General features: G+C 40.0%; 1 protein-coding gene across 2 annotated transcripts in view; it reads right to left on the bottom strand.

The window, feature by feature from the left end:
* Positions 1 to 4,959: 4,959 nt before the first annotated feature.
* hs3st1l1 (heparan sulfate (glucosamine) 3-O-sulfotransferase 1-like1) overlaps positions 4,960 to 22,921 on the bottom strand; it is a 33,832-nt gene continuing 15,870 nt past the window's right edge. The window contains exons 2-3 of one of the 2 annotated variants that reach the window (XM_086122111.1): positions 8,861 to 9,041; positions 4,960 to 6,373 (exon numbers count right to left, since the gene is read on the bottom strand). In XM_086122111.1, the coding sequence (XP_085978237.1) occupies positions 5,283 to 6,188 (906 nt within the window). In that variant the 5' untranslated portion in view covers positions 6,189 to 6,373; positions 8,861 to 9,041 and the 3' untranslated portion in view covers positions 4,960 to 5,282. The remainder of the gene's footprint in view (positions 6,374 to 8,860; positions 9,042 to 22,921) is intronic. The other variant, XM_086122113.1, reaches the window with a different exon arrangement.

Here is a 22,921-nt window from a genome sequence, read left to right as displayed (position 1 = left end):
GCACTGAAAGTACCAAAATGGGAAAAGTGAATGCTGGCAGGTTCAAGTCTGTTATCTGAACAGTTAGTTGCTATTATTTTTATAAACATTCATTTTCCACAGTCTGATTTTCTTTTTTTTTGTGTGGGGGGGGGGGGGGGGGCCAGCTCACAATCATGCTGGTAAGAATGGGATGCTTTGTTTTCACTCCGGGCTCCTCCTCCACCTCAATCTCTGCCAAACACCAACTACTGTGTTACCAAAACATCAGGATGTAGTAGCTGTGCAACATTTTGCAAACATTCTGACATTTTTTTTCAGCGCCATGAACTCTAATCACTCCTCTACATTTGCTAATATCTTTTTCATAATCACAAAAGATGAATCCGAGATAGTCATAATGCTGTGCAAATAAGCAGGCACGTTCTTATTCAGTTCCCCCGAGCCGGATGCCGTTGAAGCCTTCCTCCCTTCGAGTGCCACGGGATGTCATCATTCATCAAACATACACCCTCTGTACCTGAGGTGATGCGACAAAGAGCAACAAACACATGAATTATTTGTTAATCACAAAGGACAATAAAAAAATGGGATACATGCTTAGGAGGAATTGGATCATTATCATGACGTCGACCCGCATGCAATGTGTTGAAAATTGAGCACATACTGTTGTTTTGTGCATGTCCGTCCAGCCTTACTGAAGACTATGTTCTGTTTAGCAAGCAGAGAGTGTTCCTTGCACTTTGATTTGATGGAGTACTTCATCAATCACAATCCAGAACGATCATTAGAGGGTCTGCGAATGACAAGACCAGCGAAAACATTGACTGCAGATTGCTCTGGTTCACCCCTCAAAAGTTTAATTACACTTTAGACAGGCATTTATCAAAGACCTGCAATGACAAGCGACTCAATCAATTGTGGCTATGTGTCATTGTCTTGAAATGACTTATGTTAAAGTTCAGGGTCTCTGACCCGAAGCAATGTGTGCTGAATAGTTACTCTGGAAAGTTTCTCTTAGCCCAGTTTGAGATATAGGCTATATATCCACTAATCAGTAGTGTCTTCCAGCAAGCACAGCGAGTTTGGAACAAGGAAATGGATGCCACAAACGTGAATTTATTCTCTCTGTGCTCTCATTTTATGAGCAACTGTGGCACTTTTGTGAATTCCTAACATAAATGCTGCGCTGTTCAATTATAATATTCACAGGGGAATAAAAAGGTGATGGGAGGAATTGTGTTTTTATTGTGTGATTGGGAAGACATGCAGATATCAGTCAGGGTCATTGCATGCAGTTCAGTGCCACAAATATTTTGCCTCTGTATAAAAAGGGACTTTGAAAAGATGACAGTACTTCTACTACAGTTTAGCTGGTTGAACTTCAGCCCCAAGTTATTCTTGTGTGCAAGTGCCCCCTGGTGAGCAAAAGGGAGAATTCCGTGTGCAATACTTTTTTTGGTCTCCCATCAAATAGAACAGAGTACACATGTCCATCCATCCGTTTTCATGTAAAACACATGATTGTTTGCCTGCGTCAAGGTGGTGGTCACTGTGTGTGTGTGTGTGTGTGTGTGTGTGCGTACGTTTTTGGGGTGTAAAAGCATTTGCGGGCAAGACCTCCAAATGAGTTTCTGTGTCCGTTGTACCCCAGCCTCATGCAATGTCGTCTTTTCATGGTAAACTTGCCATTAAAAAAAAACAACATTAAAAAAACTAACTAAACTAAATCCAAACATATCTATATAAATCAGCGAGCTCAAAATTAAAGAAATAAAATAAAATAACAAAATCAGAAAAACAGCGTATGAAATGGTCTGGTCTCGTGTTAATTTTATCAGCCATTTTAAAATTTAGTCATAGTTTTAGTCTGCTTGCAACCGTGCTTGTTAGTTTCAATCACAATTAGTCAACCTCATTCCACTTTGATTGAGTTGAGTTTTAATTGATTATACAGTAAGTCCAGCATTTTTGTCTTTGTTTTTGTCCCAGAAAGCATAATTTTATAAGCCTGGTTTTAGTCAGCAAGAACTGTCAACATTTTAGTCTAGTTTCAGTCAGGACAATTATTTTACCCTTTCACCATTTTTTTTATGTCAGAAGATAATGTTGAATATTTTCATGTTCATACTTATGTATAAAAATGAAGGCTAAATTCGTTTTGAAGTATGTGTGAAGTAATACTTTATTTTATGGAGATGAATTGTTTGAGTACATTTTAGTTTTTAGTTAGAATCCGTGTCTAGCTGCCCAGGTGATAAGCAGGAACTGCAGTTCGCTTGAAGCTTCTCGATTAGCTCATTCTTGTACTTGCATAATGTTTTTTTTCCCCTCCACTTCAATGGAACAAAAATGTGTCCATATATCACACCTTCTCTTTCTCCTGGGCCCCGTGCAAAGCATGGCCATGAATGCTTAACTTCTATGCAGCGAATATTTGACGTGACCAGCAACTCACCACTTTGAGTTATTTTGCCGTGAATGGAGCAAAACCTCACCACCTAGCGTTATTTTCCGGTGAATCGCGTGAGAACTTGATCAAAAATATGCTCTGTCAAAAATATCTTCGTTTAACTTTCGTTAACGAAATGAGCACTAATCTCGTCATATCATGGCAAAGTACTGTAAATGCGCATCACATGGCAATGCTCTGTAAGCTGACTCAAGCATTCAAACTTGGCTTAACATTTTGCACCTTCACATTAATGTGTGATCATTTTCAATTTACCATACAATGGCTGAAGTGGCATACCAGTGTGTGTTTGTATGTGAGAAATGGACCAGTGAATATCATCAAACATTAAAGGGGAAGTCAACCCCAAACAAACAAACAAACAACCATTGAAGACAATTAGAGCGTTCAATCAACCTACTACGCATGTTTTTGATAACCAAAGTACCTGAAGAAAACCCACGCAGGTATGGAGAGAACAAGCAGACTCCACACAGGAAGGATGCAAAGTAACATTACAAGTAAAAATACATCAATAATTCCAGAGGGTAAAGTAAATCAAATTAGATGGATTGTTTTTCAAGGCACAGTATTTGTGTGAATAAGGACAAGTTTGGGGACTTTTGGGACTATTGTACCTGCCACAAAATGGTTAGTATAGAATTGTCCAAACTCTCTCGGTAAAGTGAACAATGAGATTCAGGATGATGCACAGTATGTTGTTTAACACATGTAAAGACTATCCAGCATCGTTAAGTCCCTAAATGTCAATTTCAGCGCACACAAAGTTTTACCATTCTGAGCAGGAACGAGGAATTTTCACTGAAATAGACTTCTCCGTCAAATTTGAGATAGGGTAATGCTAAAACTTTTTTTTTCCCAGAAATTAAAATAAAATAAAATAAATAAAAAAGGGACTGACGAAGGACTTTGTGGACTGGTGGCAGCAGAATCTCCTCCAGATCAACCCTAGGAAAACTAAGGAGTTGGTTGTGGATTTCTGCAGGAAACAGTTCTCACCAGCACCGATGAACATCCAGGGTATGGACATAGAGAGTGTGACCTCCTACAAGTACCTAGGTGTTCTTCTGAACAACAAACTGGACTGGTCTACAAACACGGACACCCTGATTAGGAAAGGATAGAGCCGACTCTTCCTACTCAGGAAACTGAGGTCTTTTGGGGTTCAGGGGTCACTCCTTAAGACTTTCTATAACTCGGTGGTGGCCTCGGCCATCCATTATGGCATTGTCTGCTGGTCAGGCAGCATCTCGGCCCGGGACAGAAAGAGACTGGAGCGACTGCTCAGGAAGGCCAGTTCTGTCCTGGGCTGCTCCCTCGACACTCTGGAGGAGGTGGGCAACAGGAGGATTCTAACTAAGCTAAAAGCTATGATGGACAGTCCCTCTCACCCCCTCCAGCCCGCCCTGACAGCACTAGGTAGCTCCTTCAGCCAGAGACTGTTACACCCGCGCTGCACAAAGGAGAGATACCGCCGCTCGTTCCTACCGACTGCTGTCAGGCTGCTGAATAAAAAAAAATTAATAATAATAATGATAATAATAATAATTAAATAATGTGAAAAACAATTGTAAATAGCACTGCGACTTATCCATTTTGTATTTATATTGCACTTAATTGAATGGTGTTTGTTTTTTTCTTCTTTCTTCTTTCTACCCACAATCTTGCTGCTGTAGACTGTAAATTTCCCCAGTGTGGGACAAATAAAGGATATCTTAATCTTAATCTTAATCTTAATACAAATGAATAACGACCTGCACAGTTTCATCTTAATCTATAAGTAATATTTTTTTTTCTTTACAGTAAATTTGAAAATGGATAAAAATCATAGTGATATTTTTAGAACTAAAAATATCCTTGTGGTTAAATGCCTTCTACTATTGTGTTAACCATTGGTCTGATGTATCTGTTCAGCACGATATACGCTCTACTTGCACCCACATGGTTAACATCAATACACATTTTTTGGGAGACAGTTATGACACCAAGTCCTGCAGACAGCAAAGAGGCTACATTTTTATCAGCTCCCAGTAGAGTCGCAATTTCGGCTGTTGTTCAGAACTGAATCAATGAAAGGAAACATGACCCGTGCTGTGTAGAGCATGAAATGATGTTTCAGGGAAAGTGGCCTCGAAATGCTCTACTACAAAATGACGTGTAGAAAACAAGGATACAATAACACATATAAGGTTAGAAAATGTTTTACAGGCATTTTACGCATTTCTAACACCGGAATGATGATGAGCAGAGCAAACAGTGAAATGCAAGGAAGCTCTTGGGATCTGAGCATGCCGAATTAAAATGACTGATTCGGCTGTGGGCACAGGCTACCTTCAGTGTCCAAAACCATTAGTGATTCCTGTACAACAAAAGCTACGCTCCGGGGTGACCATTTCCTTGCATTAGCATCTACTTTCCACCACAGCATCATCTCTGCTAAAACAGAAGGCTTTGTTAAGAAGGAATATATATAGAGAACGGGAAACATAGCACACTGGCATGCCAGAAACATTTAAAAGAGCAATTTATTATCAAGAACAAGGATATCAAACAAGACAGAGAAGGAAAGGGGGCTGGGGGGCGGGGGTGGGTCATCAAGTTCATTTTATCAGCGATGTGCTCGCGGCAAAGAAAAAAAATTCAAACTTGAAGAATCATCCATTTTGCCTTATTGTGTAAAATAAGTTAATAACAAGTCAGCAGGAACTAGAGAAGACAAGTCTAGAAACTGAGAGGCTTTGAATGTGACTTCTGTAAAGTGCTTCGGGCCTCATTTTGACCTTCTCACAGACTGGCTCCTATGAGTTCGATTTATGTACCGGGTAGTTTATTATTGCCAGTTGAAGGTGCGCTTCACCAGCCTAAAGAAGGTTCTGTTGTGCTCCTGCAGGTAAGAACGGAGTTGTTGGAGCACAGTGCTGTTGACCACAGGGTGCGGGCGTCCCTTCGACTCGTGCAAACATCGCTCTCGACCATCACTTCGAATGCAGTAAAATCCCTTGGTCTGATTGAAATAGAAATTGGAGGCGACTATCCTGGGAGGCAAGTTGAGGAACTGCTCGACTTTTTGGAGTTCTGGCAAGGGGTCATGAATAAGCAAATCCCCATCTACAATATGAATCTGTTCCAGAGGGAAATGACGCAGCCAGTTGCGCATGTGAATGTCATACAGGCTCCTCTGAATGGCCTTGTAGCCCGTATTAAGGGCACCGTTTCGTACGAGAAGGTTCTCGATAGCTTGAACTGGTTTGTGGTTCTCCAGACGGTTGAAATACACTTGAGTGTAGTCTGAGACGACTCGCTCGGCCGGGTCGCGTAAAATTAGGAGCAGTTTTATGGATGAGTTCATTGCGCAGATACGTTCGGGGGCAAGAGTCGACGTGAAGTATCCTGGGGTCTTCTCGACTGTTATCTGGTGCGGGTATGAGTAAGGCATCAGCTCACTGTACCACTCTAAGCCTTTGGCATAGTTCTCATCCCAGTCAAAGAAATGTACCTCAGTTGCAGCAGCAGCAACTTCGGGGTGGATGTCGAGCATTTCCAACAGGGCTCTTGTACCTCCTTTACGCACTCCAATTATAATGCTATGTGGGGGTCTTTTGCTAGTTCCTGGTAGAGGAGACAGGGTCACATCTTCATCGTTAAGATTTATTCCGTTTAAGCTAACGCTTGCCTGAGGTGGGGCAGCAAACGTTTGGAGAACGAAAAGAAAGGCAGATGCCAGGAAGCACGCCATGGTGATTGACAGTAGAGTAGAGAATAATGATGGAGGGGGAGCCAAGAACAGGAACTTGTGATTTAGCTGTGAACCAGATCTGGCTTCCCGGGCTCAGTGGTAACAAGAGCAGTGAAAAGTGCAGGTTTTACCGGCCATGGAATTTGAACAGCAGGGGAAGAAATGACAGGAAGTCCACAGCACATCTGTAGGGTAAAAAAGAAGAGAAAAGAGAAAAGCTTTTAGATTTGACGTACGTGGTGTGGGATGTCTGCATTGCATGGAAATAGCACCTTCCTCATTCCCTTCAAACTGCAATCCAGCCCTAGATACAATCCATGTATCCTGTAAGTGTATCATCCCGAAAGCATGATATCTATTCATCGTTGCTAGAACCTCCTTCATCATCCTTCATCCAATCGTTTTTCTCTTCTCACTGTATCAAGCTGTTTTCTATTGATTCTGTAATAACTCTGACTGAAAAATATCCAACAATGCAGCTCGTTAGGGAAACATAACTGAAGGTATGCAACAGTGGCTGAAGGCCAGCGGGTCTGCAGAGTGCTTTGTCTTCTTTTACCCGGCCAGAAATCAAGACTACAATCAATACAGTACTGCCCCCCCCCCCCCGCCCCTAGATCACCTTCATATCAATGGTGCAGAGATATATAAAGACATATTTAGTGCAGGAAATCCGATGAGTTTCCACTTGCAGTTGACTTTGATTTCCTATAAGTGCCAGGAAAGATCACCTTTACCTTTAAAAATACAAACAACATAAGACAGTATCGAATGTTTTCTTGGTACATTGAAAATTTGTAAACATGATCTCTTTTCTTAGAAAACCCCGTCCCACAAACAATATGAATATAACTTCAAGTCCATTTCCAAAAAGAGGTACCGTATGTTTTCAGAAAGCATGTTGAGGAAAACAAGCCGGGCGAGTTGTTGCTGACAGTGCTAGTCAAAACAAAAGGGGCAAGATTTGCAAACAAAGCAGCAAATGTCCTGGTAAGGTCGTTTTCATAAACAAAGACAGTGGCTGCATGGGAACAGACTTTCAGAAACATCGACATTTCTGTCTTATGATGAACTGACTATTGGGGAAAGTATGCAAAAGTCATTTATGCTGCAGTTGAAGTTCAAACTAAACTGTATCATTTAAAAGATGAGATGTAAAAAAAAATAAAAATAAAATCAATGCATTTAAAAATGTGATTTAATTTTTTAACCTTCAAAAAATATGCTGATGCATCCCCCAAAAAGATGATCGCTCCCAATATTGTTTTTTCTCTTCTTGGCATACAATCCAAAATGGTAGAGTTATCATATTACCATGATTTGAAAAAAGACTAGATGAAAAACATAACACACACACACATGCATACATATATACAGTATATATATATCCATCCATCCATTTTCCGAACCGCTTGATCCTCACTAGGGTCGCGGGGGGTGCTGGAGCCTATCCCAGCCATCTCCGGGCAGTAGGCGGGGGACACCCTGAACCAGTTGCCAGCCAATCGCAGGGCAATATATATATATATAAAGCATATTATTTCCCATAATCAAAGTCTGAGCTTATTCTAAATTTCAGTTATTACAAATTGTGTATCATCTATGAACATTACATGACATTATTATGGGATGGTATACTGTAGTATGATATAATATACAGTATGTAATGTAGCAATTTTACTTCATTTTACAATGAAGTTCAAATGACTTTCCAAGGAAAGCTGTTTTACAAAAAGGAGAGCAGTGTCTCCTGCATTGGGCAGTAAGCGGGCACACCCTGAACTGGCTGACAGCCAATCGCAGGGCACACATAGATGAACAACCATTCACTCTCATACTCACACCTAGGGACGATTTAGAGTGTTCCATGACCCTGCTATGCATGTTTTTGGAATGTGGGAGGAAACCGGACTACCCGGAGAAAACCCAGGTAGGCACGGGGAGACCATGCAAACTCCACATAGAAAGGCCAGAGCCGGAATACCAAACTACCATAACAAAGAAAACTTAAACCATTGCGACAGTTGGACTGCACTTTACACTAGACTTGCACTCGGCATGAAAATAGGTCCCATGATGTGATAATTAAAATATATTTTGTATTTGTGGTGGGGATATATACAAATGACCTCAAATTAGCTTTACCTGGTCATATATTTGGTCAAATTTATGAATACATATTGTGATACTATATCCATTCATGCATTTTTAATAATCCTTTATGCTGTCCAGGGTTTTGGGAGGCTGGAGTCTATCCCTTCTGACTTTGGCAATGAGGTAAATTGCAGTTCACCATTGACTAATGAGTCAATCACAGGACACAGACAGTGAGACAAGCAGGAATCCTCACCAACAGTATGTGCGATCACTGAGTGGGAAATGTCACAACTCCGCAGAATGAACCACTGCACCGTCAGTGATTGTTTTAAAAGTGAATTTTACAAAATAACACGAAAATCTGCGCAACATCTCTACTTGTGATTGCAAAATTACAATTCCTATTATCATAAAGAACACAATTTGTAATGAATTAATATTTTGGCCCGACCACACAATGTCACCAGTGGCCATTCTCTTACCTAATAAAATTTTCCAATTAAACAAAGGCATAGCCTATACATCCCCTTGACACATGGCCTTAGAATAGGTCTGGCTCTAAGAGAGGTACTCACAGGAGCCATCCCGCCCTCCAGAACCAGCGGGAGTACAGTGAGGCCTTTATATGCTGTGACAGGCGGTCCTGCCTGTCAGCCATTCCATGGCCAAGAGCTGCCAAGTCCAATGCTAACAGCTCAGCAGCTTCACAAGCTTCCTGTCGCATCCAATCCCACTCCTCTCACAGTACACCACCACCTGGAAGGAGTCATTGTTTTACATTACACACTACCCCTCATTGATTTAATCACTTTACCAAGTCTATTTCTACTGGACACATGTGGGCCAGTGGGAGGACACCGGACACGTACAATATACCCTTGAGTGGCATAGAGCACACTGTGTATATGGGGTATTGATTCACAACCACCCATTTTGGTTTGGCGGTGTCCTGTGACATTTTTTGAATAAAAACAATTTTTTGTGCCTTGCCTCAAGAAACATAGAAAGAAACACGGGTCTAAATTGCAGCAAAATATGCAGTGGGTCAAGTGACGACTGTGGCATGTGACATTAGTGGCTTGTTGCGTGAATGTCCTTCAGACACACTACATGGGTGTCATTTTTATCCCCTGATATGTGAGGAGCAGCAGTAGTCAGAATATAAAGGCAAGGTGAAATTTAGCCATGGCCGAATTGGAAAGTTACTGGGAACATTCAGTACACAGTTGTTTGCAAGGTTATTGTGAGCGGCAATGATGTTTATTGGCCACCACATACAGTAGTTAGCAGGCTACTTAGTTCATGAAGGATGACCAACAGTCGGGTGGCACTATTACAGTAGGTTCCGTGAGGTAGACAACTGATGCTTTGGTATGGTGGTGACTTGAAATATGAGTTTCATTTGTCACATGACCACATGGTCATAATCTAAAACACTTCCATACGAAATCATCTTTTGCCAATGAAACGAATGTAAATGAAAGGGCTGTAGCGATTGAAAGATTGAATCGGGTAAAAGTAAAAAATATACAGTCAATATTTCTGCTTGGTTTAAAGAACAGTTATAAATACAGAAGACATTTCCACTAATTAATGAACTTTTCATTGATAGACAATGAACATTATTTTTACTTAAAATGAAGCTGCGCTTAGCCGCAGACTAGTTTCTTAAAGATTTTAGACAAATCGCTCATCATTTTGGTCTATAAGACAGAGTGATGTCAGAACGACAGCAGTGATTTTGTCATCTAAAACAACAAGCTTGAATCAGTTGGTTTATTAAAAAGTGATCACAAGGAATGGAAATTATGTCAGGCTGTCAACGTCAAGGTGAGCAGAGTCACTTTCGTCTATTACACTGCCTTTGAGAAAATAATCTGATTGCTCTTGCCAGCCTATATGGGGGAGAAAAAGTGACCAAAAATGCTAAACCTAAACAGCAAACTCTAAATTCTAAAGTAAAATAACTTCAAGTGGATGACTTCAAGAATAAAATGATTTGAAGGCTTCCAAACATGTTCAGTGACCATCTATCTTAATGTACAACTACTGTAATAGTGTCTTTATATGAGTTGCGAAAATATGTCATAGAGTTTCAGCGAGTTCAGTTGCCGCCAAAAATAAAAAAGGGGGTGTCACTTCATCACCTATGAGGTCCAGCTTTACAATGGCTACCTGAGAAAGTGTTGAGGTACTATGGTGATGTTGGTTGAGAAAGCCAAAGGGCCAAAATGGAGCGCTAGTCGACAGAAATGAACATTCCAGACTTCAAATGTTCCCTGGGGACTCATTGGAAAGAAGCAGTTTGCAGGTTTTATGCCCAACATATCAAGACTGAACCACCAGAGAACTGCAGATATGCTGCAATTGTCAGCTTTTAAATTCTTTGTTTGCCACTGCCTTTTATTAAAACACCTCTGAGTCTGCACTGTAACTTAACTGCCGAGTGTGTTCTTGTCTTTTTCTAGCCTTTATTGCTGTATATCTTTTTTAATGCATTTTTTTATATAGCCGTTAGATTTTTTTTGTTGTTGCTTTTGCTTGAATGTAAAGGTGATATTTTAGCGCAAACGTTTTATTTGGTCCAAATACTAATTATGTGTACATTTCTTAATTGTGCTATACAGAGAAATGTGTCTTGCCAACAAAGACTTGTGCCAGCATTGACAAATTTTCAAGCCACACACACACACACACACACACACACACACACACACACACACACACACGCATACATACATACATATATATATATATATATATATATATATATATATATATATTAGAGCTGTCAGTTTAGCGCGTTTTTATTGGCACTAATTTAAATTAATTTTAACGGGATTAAATTTTTTCTCGCGAGATTAACACGGCATACGTCACAGCGGATGTTACGTTGCTCTATAAATAAACCAGAAACAAAACAACAAGCGGGCTGCACAGGTCCATGCACATTTGTTTTGCCAGCCATGGCAGCGCGAGACACCGAAAACGGATACTTAAAGAGTTTATGAATGGAAAGTTTACTTTTAAAAAGTTGCCAGATTGTTCCACTGACAAGACCAAAGTTACCTGTATGTTTTCCAGTCGTAAACTGAGCTATCATCATAGCACATAGAGTCTGAAATACCACTTATGGCCAAGCACACAGCTGACGTGAGTACTCCGCCCCCTTGTCTCAGACAGACAGCTATGGATCATTTCAAAGCGAAGAAAATGGATAACACGACGAAGAACAAATTTGCTGAAGCCATAGCTAAATGTGTGGCTACTGCATGCAAGCCTGTCAACATTGTCCACAGCTCTACTCAAGATGAAATCATTCGCATTGCATCTAACGACTCCACTACGGATTGCCAGCGAGAGCCTCCATTACAAGCTGTGTACAGAGAGTGTACGTAGCGGAGAAGGGTAAGGTACACCAAGCGGGAGACGACACTGTTTCGGGAGAGAAATAAGAGACTAGGTTGATGAGCCTCTGGTGAATAAAGAGCAGGCAGCCTGTCGAATACGATGTATGCCACTGATGCGATTGTTACTTGTTTGGAACTATTTTGTGTGGAAGGTTACAGTGTTCCGTGGCCATATAAATAAAGCGGGTGGAGCTTCTCTGTGTTCGTCTGACAGTGACGGTGCGCTGAGGCAGGTCGAGGGTTCAGCGTTGCAGTGGTCGTGACCTAGCGAACACTGAAAATAAAACGTCTCCAGTGTTGTCATCGAACCAAGTAAGGGTCATCCGAAATGATGTCTATACAAAACCGTAGAGAGACTTCCACGCAAAAAGGACCAACAGAATCAACATAACCTGACTGCTGTGTTCAAAGCAAACTTGAGAAAAACGAAGTATGCAACCATGGCTTAAATCCACTATAGGCTGAGTACTAGTTTACCTTAGACGTGCACTTTATAATGTTATATTGCTCTGTTTTGATTCCATAAAAAGAGCTATTAAAGCAGCTGTTGTGTGACAAAATATTTTTTTCACTGTTGTTGATGGACAGTAATATTGTGTGAGATATATGTGTGAATAACTGCTCCAAGTAAAAAATGTTCATGAAAAATCGAAAATCGAAATTGTTATTTTAGTAAATATTTGCAATTTGCACATAGAAAACTGATTCATGATTCCATGTTGATGAGAGCATTAAAATGGGGAAAAATAGGACAAAAAAATCTAAAAGGAAATTCAGAAACGGTAAAAAATGCGTGAGTAATAACGATAATTTTTTTGTGAATTTGTGTTAATTATGACAGTTGCATTTTTAATTAGATTAAATATTTTAATCGTTTGACAGCTCTAATATATATATATATATATATATATATATATATATATATATATATATATATATATATATATATATTATACCTCAATCCATCCATTTTCCGTTCCGCTTTATCCTCACAATGGTCGAAGGGGGATACTGGAGCCTATACCAACCGTCTTCGGGCAGTAAGCAGGGGACACCCTGGAAACCGGAGTACCCGGAGAAAACCCACGCAGGCCCAGGGAGAACATGCAAACTCCACATAGGGAGGTTGGAGCTGGAATTGAACCCGGTACCTCTGCACTGTGAGGTCGATGCGCTAACCACTGGATCACCGGGCCGCCACATATATATATATATATATATATATATATATATATTTTTTTTTTTTATGATTGAAGAATGACAGGAATTGTCACGTGACAAAAAACAGTTTGACTCCCCTTGCTGTATTATTTTAATTTTATCACTTTTTTTTTTACGTGAACATAAAGAAACCTTATGAAAGACATGAAATCACAAATCCAACTAATTGTCCTCTTCTATTTGAGTTGATGACTGCACCATCAGCAGAGCAGTCTTGGCTCATTTTTATTAAGGCTTTCAAAAGTTATCTGGCATCAGAGCAAAAGTGCCAACTGAAAAGGGCAGTCTTCAGATGTGCACTTTTCATTATATCTCAGTAGACATAAGTGGAAGGCTCCGCAGGTTTACTGTGCCGCAGGGGGTGGGCTCCCTCTAATTAACCCAAACAGCAGGTTCTATACATCTTCAGAACAAACCCTCTTTCATATTCCACTAAGCCCCCCCGCCATGAAGTTTGGCAAGCAGCAGGTATTGCACAGCATAGCCTTGTTTCTTTAATGGGCGCTCATTAAGAGTGTTCGAACAAAATAACTATCACAACAAAGAGGCTTGATTAAAAAGAGGTAGGCTTTTGCTCTATTTACATGGATGAAAGTTACAATGATTGATTATTGTTACAGTCTGTGGGTGGGGATACATTTTAAATAGGGGCAGGGATACTCTGCTCTATTTTTGGCATGCGTCCATTCTTGCGTCCTGATTCACTGGCCAATAGCAATAATAATAATAATAACAATACATTTCATTTATAAGCGCCTTTCAATAGTTTTGGTGGCACAGGAAAATGGGCATCTCAATATTTCGCAGAGCATTTTAGCTCCCCCTCCTTACCAAGCCCTCAATTAAGAGCACAATATATTGCCCACCCACATAGCCAACATATGAACTGTCCTCCCACCTACTGCGCGAGTTTTCATTTAGATGTATACGATGTAGATGCAGGCACTGTGTGATTATTTGTCCCCACATAATTTATGGGAATACAATACCATACATCTTTATTTTTATCGCTCTTTCACAATAGTTGCAGCTGTAACAAAGCGCTTCGCAGAACATTTCATGTACAATAACAAGAATAATTCAAATGTGGAGCTATGTCACGTAATCTGCTCTCGCTTTCTCTAATCTCATCCTTAGGTATACAATGTCACATCCACATACATCAGGTTTACAGGTAGAACCATATTTAAAAAAAAAAAACAACCCCCCCCCCCCAAAAAAAAACAAACAACTGATCCAAAAATGACTGTGTTGAGCGCTGAAAGCCTTAATGCACACATCCATTAGAATGCACAACCAAGCAACACTTTGACCTCCCTCCATAATTACATCTTTGCTAAGAGGCCTGCCACACAGTGAAGGATTAATGGGCACGCTGATTGTGACCCATCCACAGTATTTACTGTTATTGAAGACATTTTGTGGTCCATACATCGAAGCAATTTGCCACCTTCCGTCACCGGGCTAATGAGAAAAAGCAAATCAACACCTATTTTAGGGTTCTTCAAGTCATTTTCATACCACAATAGCAGCATTGTACCATAGCGGTCAAGTCTGAGGTTTAAGAGGGGGGAAACATTTGGGTGACCACATGCATATGCAGATAAAAAAAACAACAACAACAAAAAAAAAATCATGGGTTGGCTTGATGTAAAACCACACAAGTGCAGTACACCAAAATATCTAGGACAAGAGATGACATAAATGAACTCATCATGCAAATTATATTCATGTTTGAAGTAAATTCTAGATAAAACTCATGCAACCCATGTACTCTACTCCAGAGCCACCTCATACACTGTATATATATATGCGGAACATGCTAGCAAGGTATAAAAAACCCAAAACAAAACAAAACAAACAACAAAAAACGTGAAACGAGCCACACTCCAAGAGCACATGAATTGCAAATAATAAAGAAAGTAAAAGAAATAGGATTGCAGATTACATTTGGAAATATGGGCTCAAATTTAAATGGGGATTATGTTCACCTAAACATGTACATATTGTTTATTTGATCGATTTGTGGATCAAGCCCCTACTTCTTAATCCTCAGAATATAAAAATATTTTTTTCAGAATATTAAATAATAAAATGTTCTCCCATCCAATGGGACATCATATACATAGCCAATATTTGTTCTTCCAACATAAGTACCATATGTTACACACTATAAGGCACACTTAAAAGCATTCAATCTGCTCAAAAGCCGACAGTGCAATTTATAATCCGATGTGCCTTATATACGGATCAATATTCTGATTTCTTGGATGTAGTATTTTTCAATGTTCTGTAAAGTGCTTTGTTACAGCTGCAGTGGTTGTGAAAGCGCTATATCAATACAACTGTATTGTATTGTATTCCCTTTAGCGTAGCTCCATCTTGCGGATGCATAACACAACCGCATCCACTATTGTAGCTTCTACTCTATGCAACTTATAATATGGTAAATAAAATAATACAATGAATTTCTGACAGTGCATATAAAAAATACTTATGTACATGATTTGTAAGTATTTATCCAAATAGAAAGTCCATCCATCCATTTTCTATTCAGTTGGCCCTCATTAGGTTCAGGGGTGGAGTAGACCTTGGATTGGTCATCAACCAATTGTAGATGACATCTAGAAAAAAACAATCATTCACACTCACATGTATCGAAAAAATATTGTCCTCAATCAACTGATGATGCATTTTTTTGAAATGTGAGCGGAAGCCAGACTAAAGAGTGAGCAGAAAAAAAGTTTGGAGAGTCAAACCCTGAACATCAAAACTGTGAGGCATATTTGCGAGTCTCACTTATCATCTGCATTAAACTGATTTTGCTTCATTTCATCTTGAGAAGTGTCAAGTTCATACACAATGCAATTTCACCCCTTGAAGGAAAAACAACTCTGCTATTGTGTCAAAACTGATGCCGCAGTCTATTCTGAGAGCAGATGCATTTTTAACACCTCCACTCTAATGCAGAGTATTATTTGACTCTTTCAGGAGGAGCAAATGGATACAACAATAACCTGATCTACACCCAAATATGAGAAGAAGCCTTTGTTGTGACCTCAAAGAGTGGGTAATCTGTCATTCACTAGTAGAGACACATGTGGCCGCCCCTTGAACTAATTATAGTGTTTTATCTGTGATCTGCTAAATGTCGAATTAAACCTTCACGGTGCAGCAGCCTTTTAAGCACGTTCTCGCAGCAAAGTGGTTTCACTTGGAAAGCTTTCGCTTCCAATTATCAGTCCCTCGACCCACTGTGGGCTATGCACAAGAGAACTGACTGTGTTCTGATAGCTTGTGCCTCCTAAATATACCATACCTTGCTATATCAGTAGAATATGAATTAGTATGATCAGCAAAATCCCCAATTTTCTGTATGATGACGACTCTTGCGTCGATGTAAACAGCAAGGGTCAACGTGACATAAGCCCTCCAGCAACCGAGTTGAAGCACAATGTATGTCTACAGCTCATCATCTCCTTTATTCCTTCACTTTCTGCATTTGTCAGTGCTGTGAGATGTTCTTCAATTATCAAGCTGACATTGTGTGGATTCGCCGCAGGCATTTTAGCTGATGAAGGAAACTAAATTGATCATCAACCTAGTAGCAAGCAATTCTCAGGGATGAGACTTACTCTGCGCCGTGTTCCAATATTGGTCAGGAAATACAATGTTACAAGAAGGTATTCAGTCAGTGAGTGTCATGATTCAGTTTAGGGACCAACAGGTGGCACTGTAGGGCTCCCCCGGCAGCTGCACACCTGTTGGTCATAGGTAATTAGGGCTTTAAAAGGACTCCCAGCCCGAACACTCGGTGTCGGGTCATTGTTCGCTCTTGCTACTGTCATGTTTGTTTGTTTGCTGTTCCTTTACTGCTGTCAGGTTTGTTTTGGTCACGGTTCTGTTTTAGCTTCACTTGTTATTTTTGTTTGCTACTTTGGACTGTTTGTTTTTGGATTTAGTTTTCTCTGTTCTATCAATACACTTCTTCAAGTACACCCTGCTCCTTCCTCCTGCCTGCTTTTTGGGGTCCACCACCACCTCGCAAACGTGACAGTGAGTAGCACGCTCATCATTAGTGAGCTTGCCACATTTGATAAAGCATTCATGATTTCCCCAACATTGAGCTCTCCTCTCTGAAATGGCATCCTCGTTCCCGGTATACAAGTAACGCACAGCTAATTTCCATTTTAAAGATACTCTTATTCTTACAAAGCCTTTGTTGGTCTCAAAATGCTTTTGATCTTCTTAGTGTAAACTAACTGCCTTGTAATTCATTGTCGGGGAAGCACAGAATCAAATGGTTTTCCAATCAAATCAAAACTCTTCTTCTCTTTACTTGTACAATGTTCAACCTTAGGAAAGCCTTTACTGTGCTTCATCTGCATCCTGAAAACTGCACATACGGTATACTATATTATAGACAGAAATCGGCAACATGTTGTGGAATACTGTATTCAGTTGATGTGGTTAAATCTATACAACTTGAGTGGTCCTAACATCAGGAAATGCACAGTACATTGAATGTAAGCCGCATCCAGCCTCAATTTGAACAATGTGCATGGACATTGTTTTACCATACAAAGCCTATAAACTCACTGTACTGTAATCAGAAATTTATGACTTTTTCAAGGCAAATCAACAGAAAATAATTTTGTGGATTGTGATTTCAATCCAAAAGAGAGTACTTTTGGCATACTGGAACAAGTGAATGCCCCTTATAGGTGAAATCCTAGCAGTGCTGCAGGTAAGAAACTCATGTTTCAGAATTGTGAATCAAATGCTATACAATGAGCTGGAAAGAGCTGAATGTGTTGAAATTGGAATGGTTTGAATCACTCAGAAAAAAAAATGAAAATAGAGAAGAAAACAAAACAAAAAGGATAATCTGAACAGTTTAAAGTGGGAACGTTTTGAATCAGGCAAAAGAAAATGTCAACGGAGGAGTAAAACAAAAAAAAAATCTGCATTTTTGGATTTTATTTCAAAATCTTGTAAACATTTTTCAATCAATCAATAAATCAAACCTTTATTTATATAGCACCTTTGATACTTTAAAAGCAACACAAAGTGCTTCACAATCAACATGGTCGCCCCAATGGGGACGCTTGAAAACAATAATCCAGGTTGTACTTAATGTTTTCGCCGATATGGCCGCCCCATTGCAGACACCTACATACAATTGTCCGGGGTGGACCCATTATGTCGGACAATATAGCCACCTCATCAGGTGCACGACACACAAGACCTGTGGTGAAACGAATTGGAAAAAATATATTGTTATTGTTTTGTTTTGGGGGGGATATTTTAATGGTGAGAATGTTGATTTGTTTTTTTGCTAAATTTTGGGCATATTGAAAATCTTTTCCTAGGTGAATTGAATGGGCTGATCATTTAGAATTTGGAATGGGAAAGACATGAATCAGTTCTGTGTCATTGAGAATGATTAGGATTTTTTTTGGGGGGGTGGGAATTTTAGTTGGAAAATTGTGATTTTTTTTTTCGTGTGTGGGTACTTTTTGGAAGGTTGAAAAAGGTCCCCAATTACATGAGCTGAACATGTCGAATGTAGAATGGGAATGACGTGACTGTTTTGGGAACAAGTGGCAAATTGTGGATGAAAAATGTAGACTACGATGGCGAAAAGGAGAATTTTTGGCACATTGGAGTTTTAGAAATGTTGAAAAGTGTCCCCAAGGTGAGTCGGATGAGCCAAACATGAAAAATTTTGAATGGTCTTGGCTTTTACACTACTATTTCCAAACCTAAAACTGACCGACACAATAGCAACATTTATTATTATTATTTTTTTGAAAACCTCTTAAAGTCCACAATTCAATCACATCGTGAGTGCTTCATTTCCATTGTGGTGGCGTACAAAGACAAAATCTTAGAAACTCTGCCATTGTCCGAATATGTTTCAATTTAACTGTATCTTGTTTAATTTCCCTAAACTCCAGCTGGTGGGTAAATTTCAACATCAACTTGGAAAGCCTCGCTTGCTTTGGCACAAAAACATCCCACTGGAAGGCTCGTATCAGCAATCCGCCAGTGTTTTCCTGCCATCACAAATATGTACAGAGGGCTGCCAAGCACTGATGGGATCCAACACTGCATTGCAAGTAACCACATAATAATGTGTTCAAGTTGGAGCTCATTTTCTGTTTTTGCACGCGTCAGAGTTTAAGTATCACACAGTCAGTTAGAAGTCATTCTGCAGCAGGGACAACAGTATGGCTCACGTGTGTATGTGTGCGCTACGTATACGTGACGGAAGATGCAGTCACAGTGAGACAGAAACAAAGCGTGGCAGGTGGTGAGAGTGAGCGACGGGAGACAGGGAGCTGCAACAACAGATAACGCACAAACATATATAATATTTAAAGGTCTTCCTGAATTTGAATGATTTAGATATCTGGTTTGGAACTGAACTGTCACAACATTTTTAAATATGGCCTTAATTTTACCAAGTAGGAAGTTTTACCTCATCTGCATCAGTAATTCAAGTTGCCGCCTGCTATTCAACAAAAACAGAGTGGACAGTGGAAAAGACACGGGAAGCTCTGCATGATAAGAAATATGCTTTCTAGGTAATCATTTTAATAAATTGCACTCCAAATCAACGGCAGCTTAAATGATGCCTAGATGAATATAGAAGGAGAAATGTAAACACCCTGCAGGGGAGTGAAATCAGTTATCTCCATGCTTGACTTATTAGCTTCGGAGCTTGCAATTTCCCACTGGCCTGGCAAATAAAATCTCAGGAAAGCGTTTTTCTGAGATAACAATCTCTGGCTACATTTTTTTGCTAACCCTCTCTGATGAGGAATGTCTGAGAAGTCTCCTGTTCACTATCTGAGCACCTATCAATAAATTACAACATTCCCAGTGCCATCGGTGGCATCGTCGCTCCAAGCAATTACCAAGCAAGTTTCACTTTGGCTTTGTTTACATGGTGACAACAAGGACAACAATATTACAATATCACAACTGTCAAGATTTCTACATGAAGAATAATGGAAATGCCCTCCTTTAACAAGCAATGTGGTAAACCTGCGGGTGTTTAAAATGAATACTGCACACCTCATTAGGTTGCTGCAGAATCAAAGGAAATTATAGAGAAAAAATGGATATATCCATGTTGGGTTCAGGAAGCCCTTACACAACTGTAATCATAATAATAATAATAATACGGTTCTTTAAAAAAATGGAACTTTATTTTGGTAAAAATACAAATTTTATTAAAAAACACCAAGAATGTCATATTTACGCTATGTGATGACTCGGAGCTTATAATTGGCCTAAAGCTAAGGTAGGGAGGGATAATTTGTTTAAGTTGCATGCTTTTTGCTGGGATGGTCGACATTCTGTATGTATGAATGCAATTTTTTTTGTTGAAAATACATAATCTCACCAGTAAAACAGGTCACAGGCCTTCGGGGGTCCTCGGGTTCCAGTTTGAGAACTGCTGCTTTAGAGAAGTTGCAAAACAATACTTGAGAAAAAGTAGGAATTGTCATTGGATAGAATGTCATCATTGTGGAGCCGCAAACCTGAGATAAATCTGCTCCTTGGGAACTGTGTAAGCAAATACTCTATGTCGGGGGTGGAATCAGAGCAATGTGATCGGATGCTTGGTTGCTCAGTGATCATGTTCTTTCCTGCCTCTGATCTTCAGGCACAATGTTGGGACTGACAAAAATAAGCGCTCGCCCAGCAGCTTTCCTTTCCCACCAGGGGAGGACTTTTACCACCCTTGGAGTTCTGTACTAGAGGAAAAGTAACCACCTGCAGCAGCACTCTCTGTCACTCGATGCGTTATCTTGTTCCTTCTGGCAAGCATACCTCTGACAGTTTGAACGTAATCCCACCATACAATTGTAATATCTGATGGCGGTGGGATGGGGTAACTGTCTGGAAAGTAATGACAATATCTGAACATCTGCCATCCTCCGGATGTGACAGAACCAGGTTGAGGAGACAGAGGGAATAAAACATTGTGCCATTTCAGCAGGGTGACTTTCATAACAGAGAATCATCTGTGCAGACCTGATGCTCAACCCACAAGCCATTATTGCAACCTATATAAGGCTAATGAGGGTGTAGCGTTCTCTTCTCCCAAAAGAAACAAGTACATGCAATGCACTGGATTCTTTTTTCCTTTCAGAATGATGTATGAAGCCAATGCCAGAGATTAATCAACACTAGTTCAAGTGTGATTACTTATCGGCCATTTTGTTGCACAGCTCTTCGTGAATATGTCATCGGTCACTGCTCCTCTGTCTCCGTGGCCCTGTAAAACCAACCCAAGTGTTTATGGGAGATAAGAGGCGAAGGAGGTCGCAGGTCCAATAACTCCTTTTATCACCCCACGTTTTTGCAGCAAGAGCCATTTTACAGGTGAATTTGCTGAAGAAGAATTCTTAATTAGAGAAGTTTTTGAACCAAGCATCAGGCGTCAAATATAGAAATAAAATTGAAAAAAATCGATCAACAACAGGTTTGTGTGAGTGTGTGTGTGTGTGCGTGTACAGTGTGTGTGTGTATATATATATATAGTAAATATTCTCTAGTACGGACTCGTGTTTGCGCTGTCCAATTTGTCCTGATAACAGAAATTCCTCATTTGGGAAATGAGCATGGTACATGTCCTTTATGAACCTGCAAGTATGTTGACAAAATGCACGTGTAACAACACAATCAATAAAATACAAAAATATACTGTCCAAAAACTGTTTATATATAACAAAAACTGCAATACAGGTGTATCCCCAAAAAATCACAACAGTAAAATGCGTACAGTATTTTAATGTTTATTTTTTTCTGTCTTGGGAAAAAAATGTGTATTTTGGATTGTTTTGTTGGATGCATTCTTTGGTTTATGACAATGTTTGCCTGCGTGTCATACAGTTTTCTTGCTAGTTGCAAGTAACTGTCCTGTTGATCACCGATGTCTGGTAATTCTTGTGCATACTGAAGGATTTTTGTTGCCATTTGCATTGCTTCCTTGATGGATGGTGGCTTGTCATCAGGAGTTGAATCAATGCATTGTTTTTTAAAGTTTCGTAGATTTGCGTCTTTCCGACTCCAAGTGTCTGCTGGATCTTTTTAACTTTGTGTCCAGCCTCGCTCAAACGGATGCATTTCACTCGCTCCGCTCCAGTCGTTACAGTTCTTCTACGTTTCGATGCGATGATCTACACGACGTAAGTGAATAAAGTTAAAATCTTTCGCAATTACAGTAAAACGCATGGCAATAAAAAGTCGCTTACACGTACGTCTTTGTTTCGAATCTGATGAATGAAAATGGCGACGCGAACGTGACGGAATTTCTTCCGTCATGTCGAGTGGGTGCTGCTTTTAAGCTAGTGCCTCATTCTCCAGGACGTAAGTGAATAAACTTAAAATCATTCACAATTACAGTAAAACGCACGGCAATAAAAACTCACTTACACGTCATTTAGAATCTGATGATCGAAAAACGCAAAGTGAAAACTTGTTTCAGCGTTGTCTTTTCCGTCGCATCGGGTGGGCGTTGCGTGTATTTAAGCTCCCGCGGCATTACACCTCCATCCGGGTTACGGGTAGTGGAATTTTTGCTTACGCATATATATCGTATATATATATATCGTAGTCAAAATGTTAATGCATAGGTTTTTATTCCGGGTGAAGGATATTCCTTTCCATAGAATTCCGGGGATGGGAATATTTACTGTATATCCATCCCTATTATCTGGAACGCTTTATCCTCACAAGGACAACGGGTCATGCTGGAGCCTATCCCAGCCATCTTAGGGCAGTGGAGGTGGTACATCCTGAACTGGACCCAATGGGTGCAGGCCCGGCCACCAGACGCTCTTCTTTGGGCACCACACTCCACAGAGAGGCTACAGTAACCCGTGTGCGAACAAGACAAAATTGAATCCATTTTTCTTGTTCAGTATAAGGGATCCCTCACTTTGGGACATGTTTGCCATGGGCGAAACTACCAGGGGCATAAAGCCT

The sequence above is a fragment of the Hippocampus guttulatus genome, chromosome 10 (assembly GCF_054856545.1).
Source record: "Hippocampus guttulatus isolate MCC_2025c chromosome 10, RoL_Hgut_1.0, whole genome shotgun sequence".
NCBI classification, from domain to species: Eukaryota; Metazoa; Chordata; class Actinopteri; order Syngnathiformes; family Syngnathidae; genus Hippocampus; species Hippocampus guttulatus.
The sequence above is the reverse complement of the archived record's forward strand: the minus strand, read 5'-3'. Positions and strand labels throughout refer to the sequence as shown.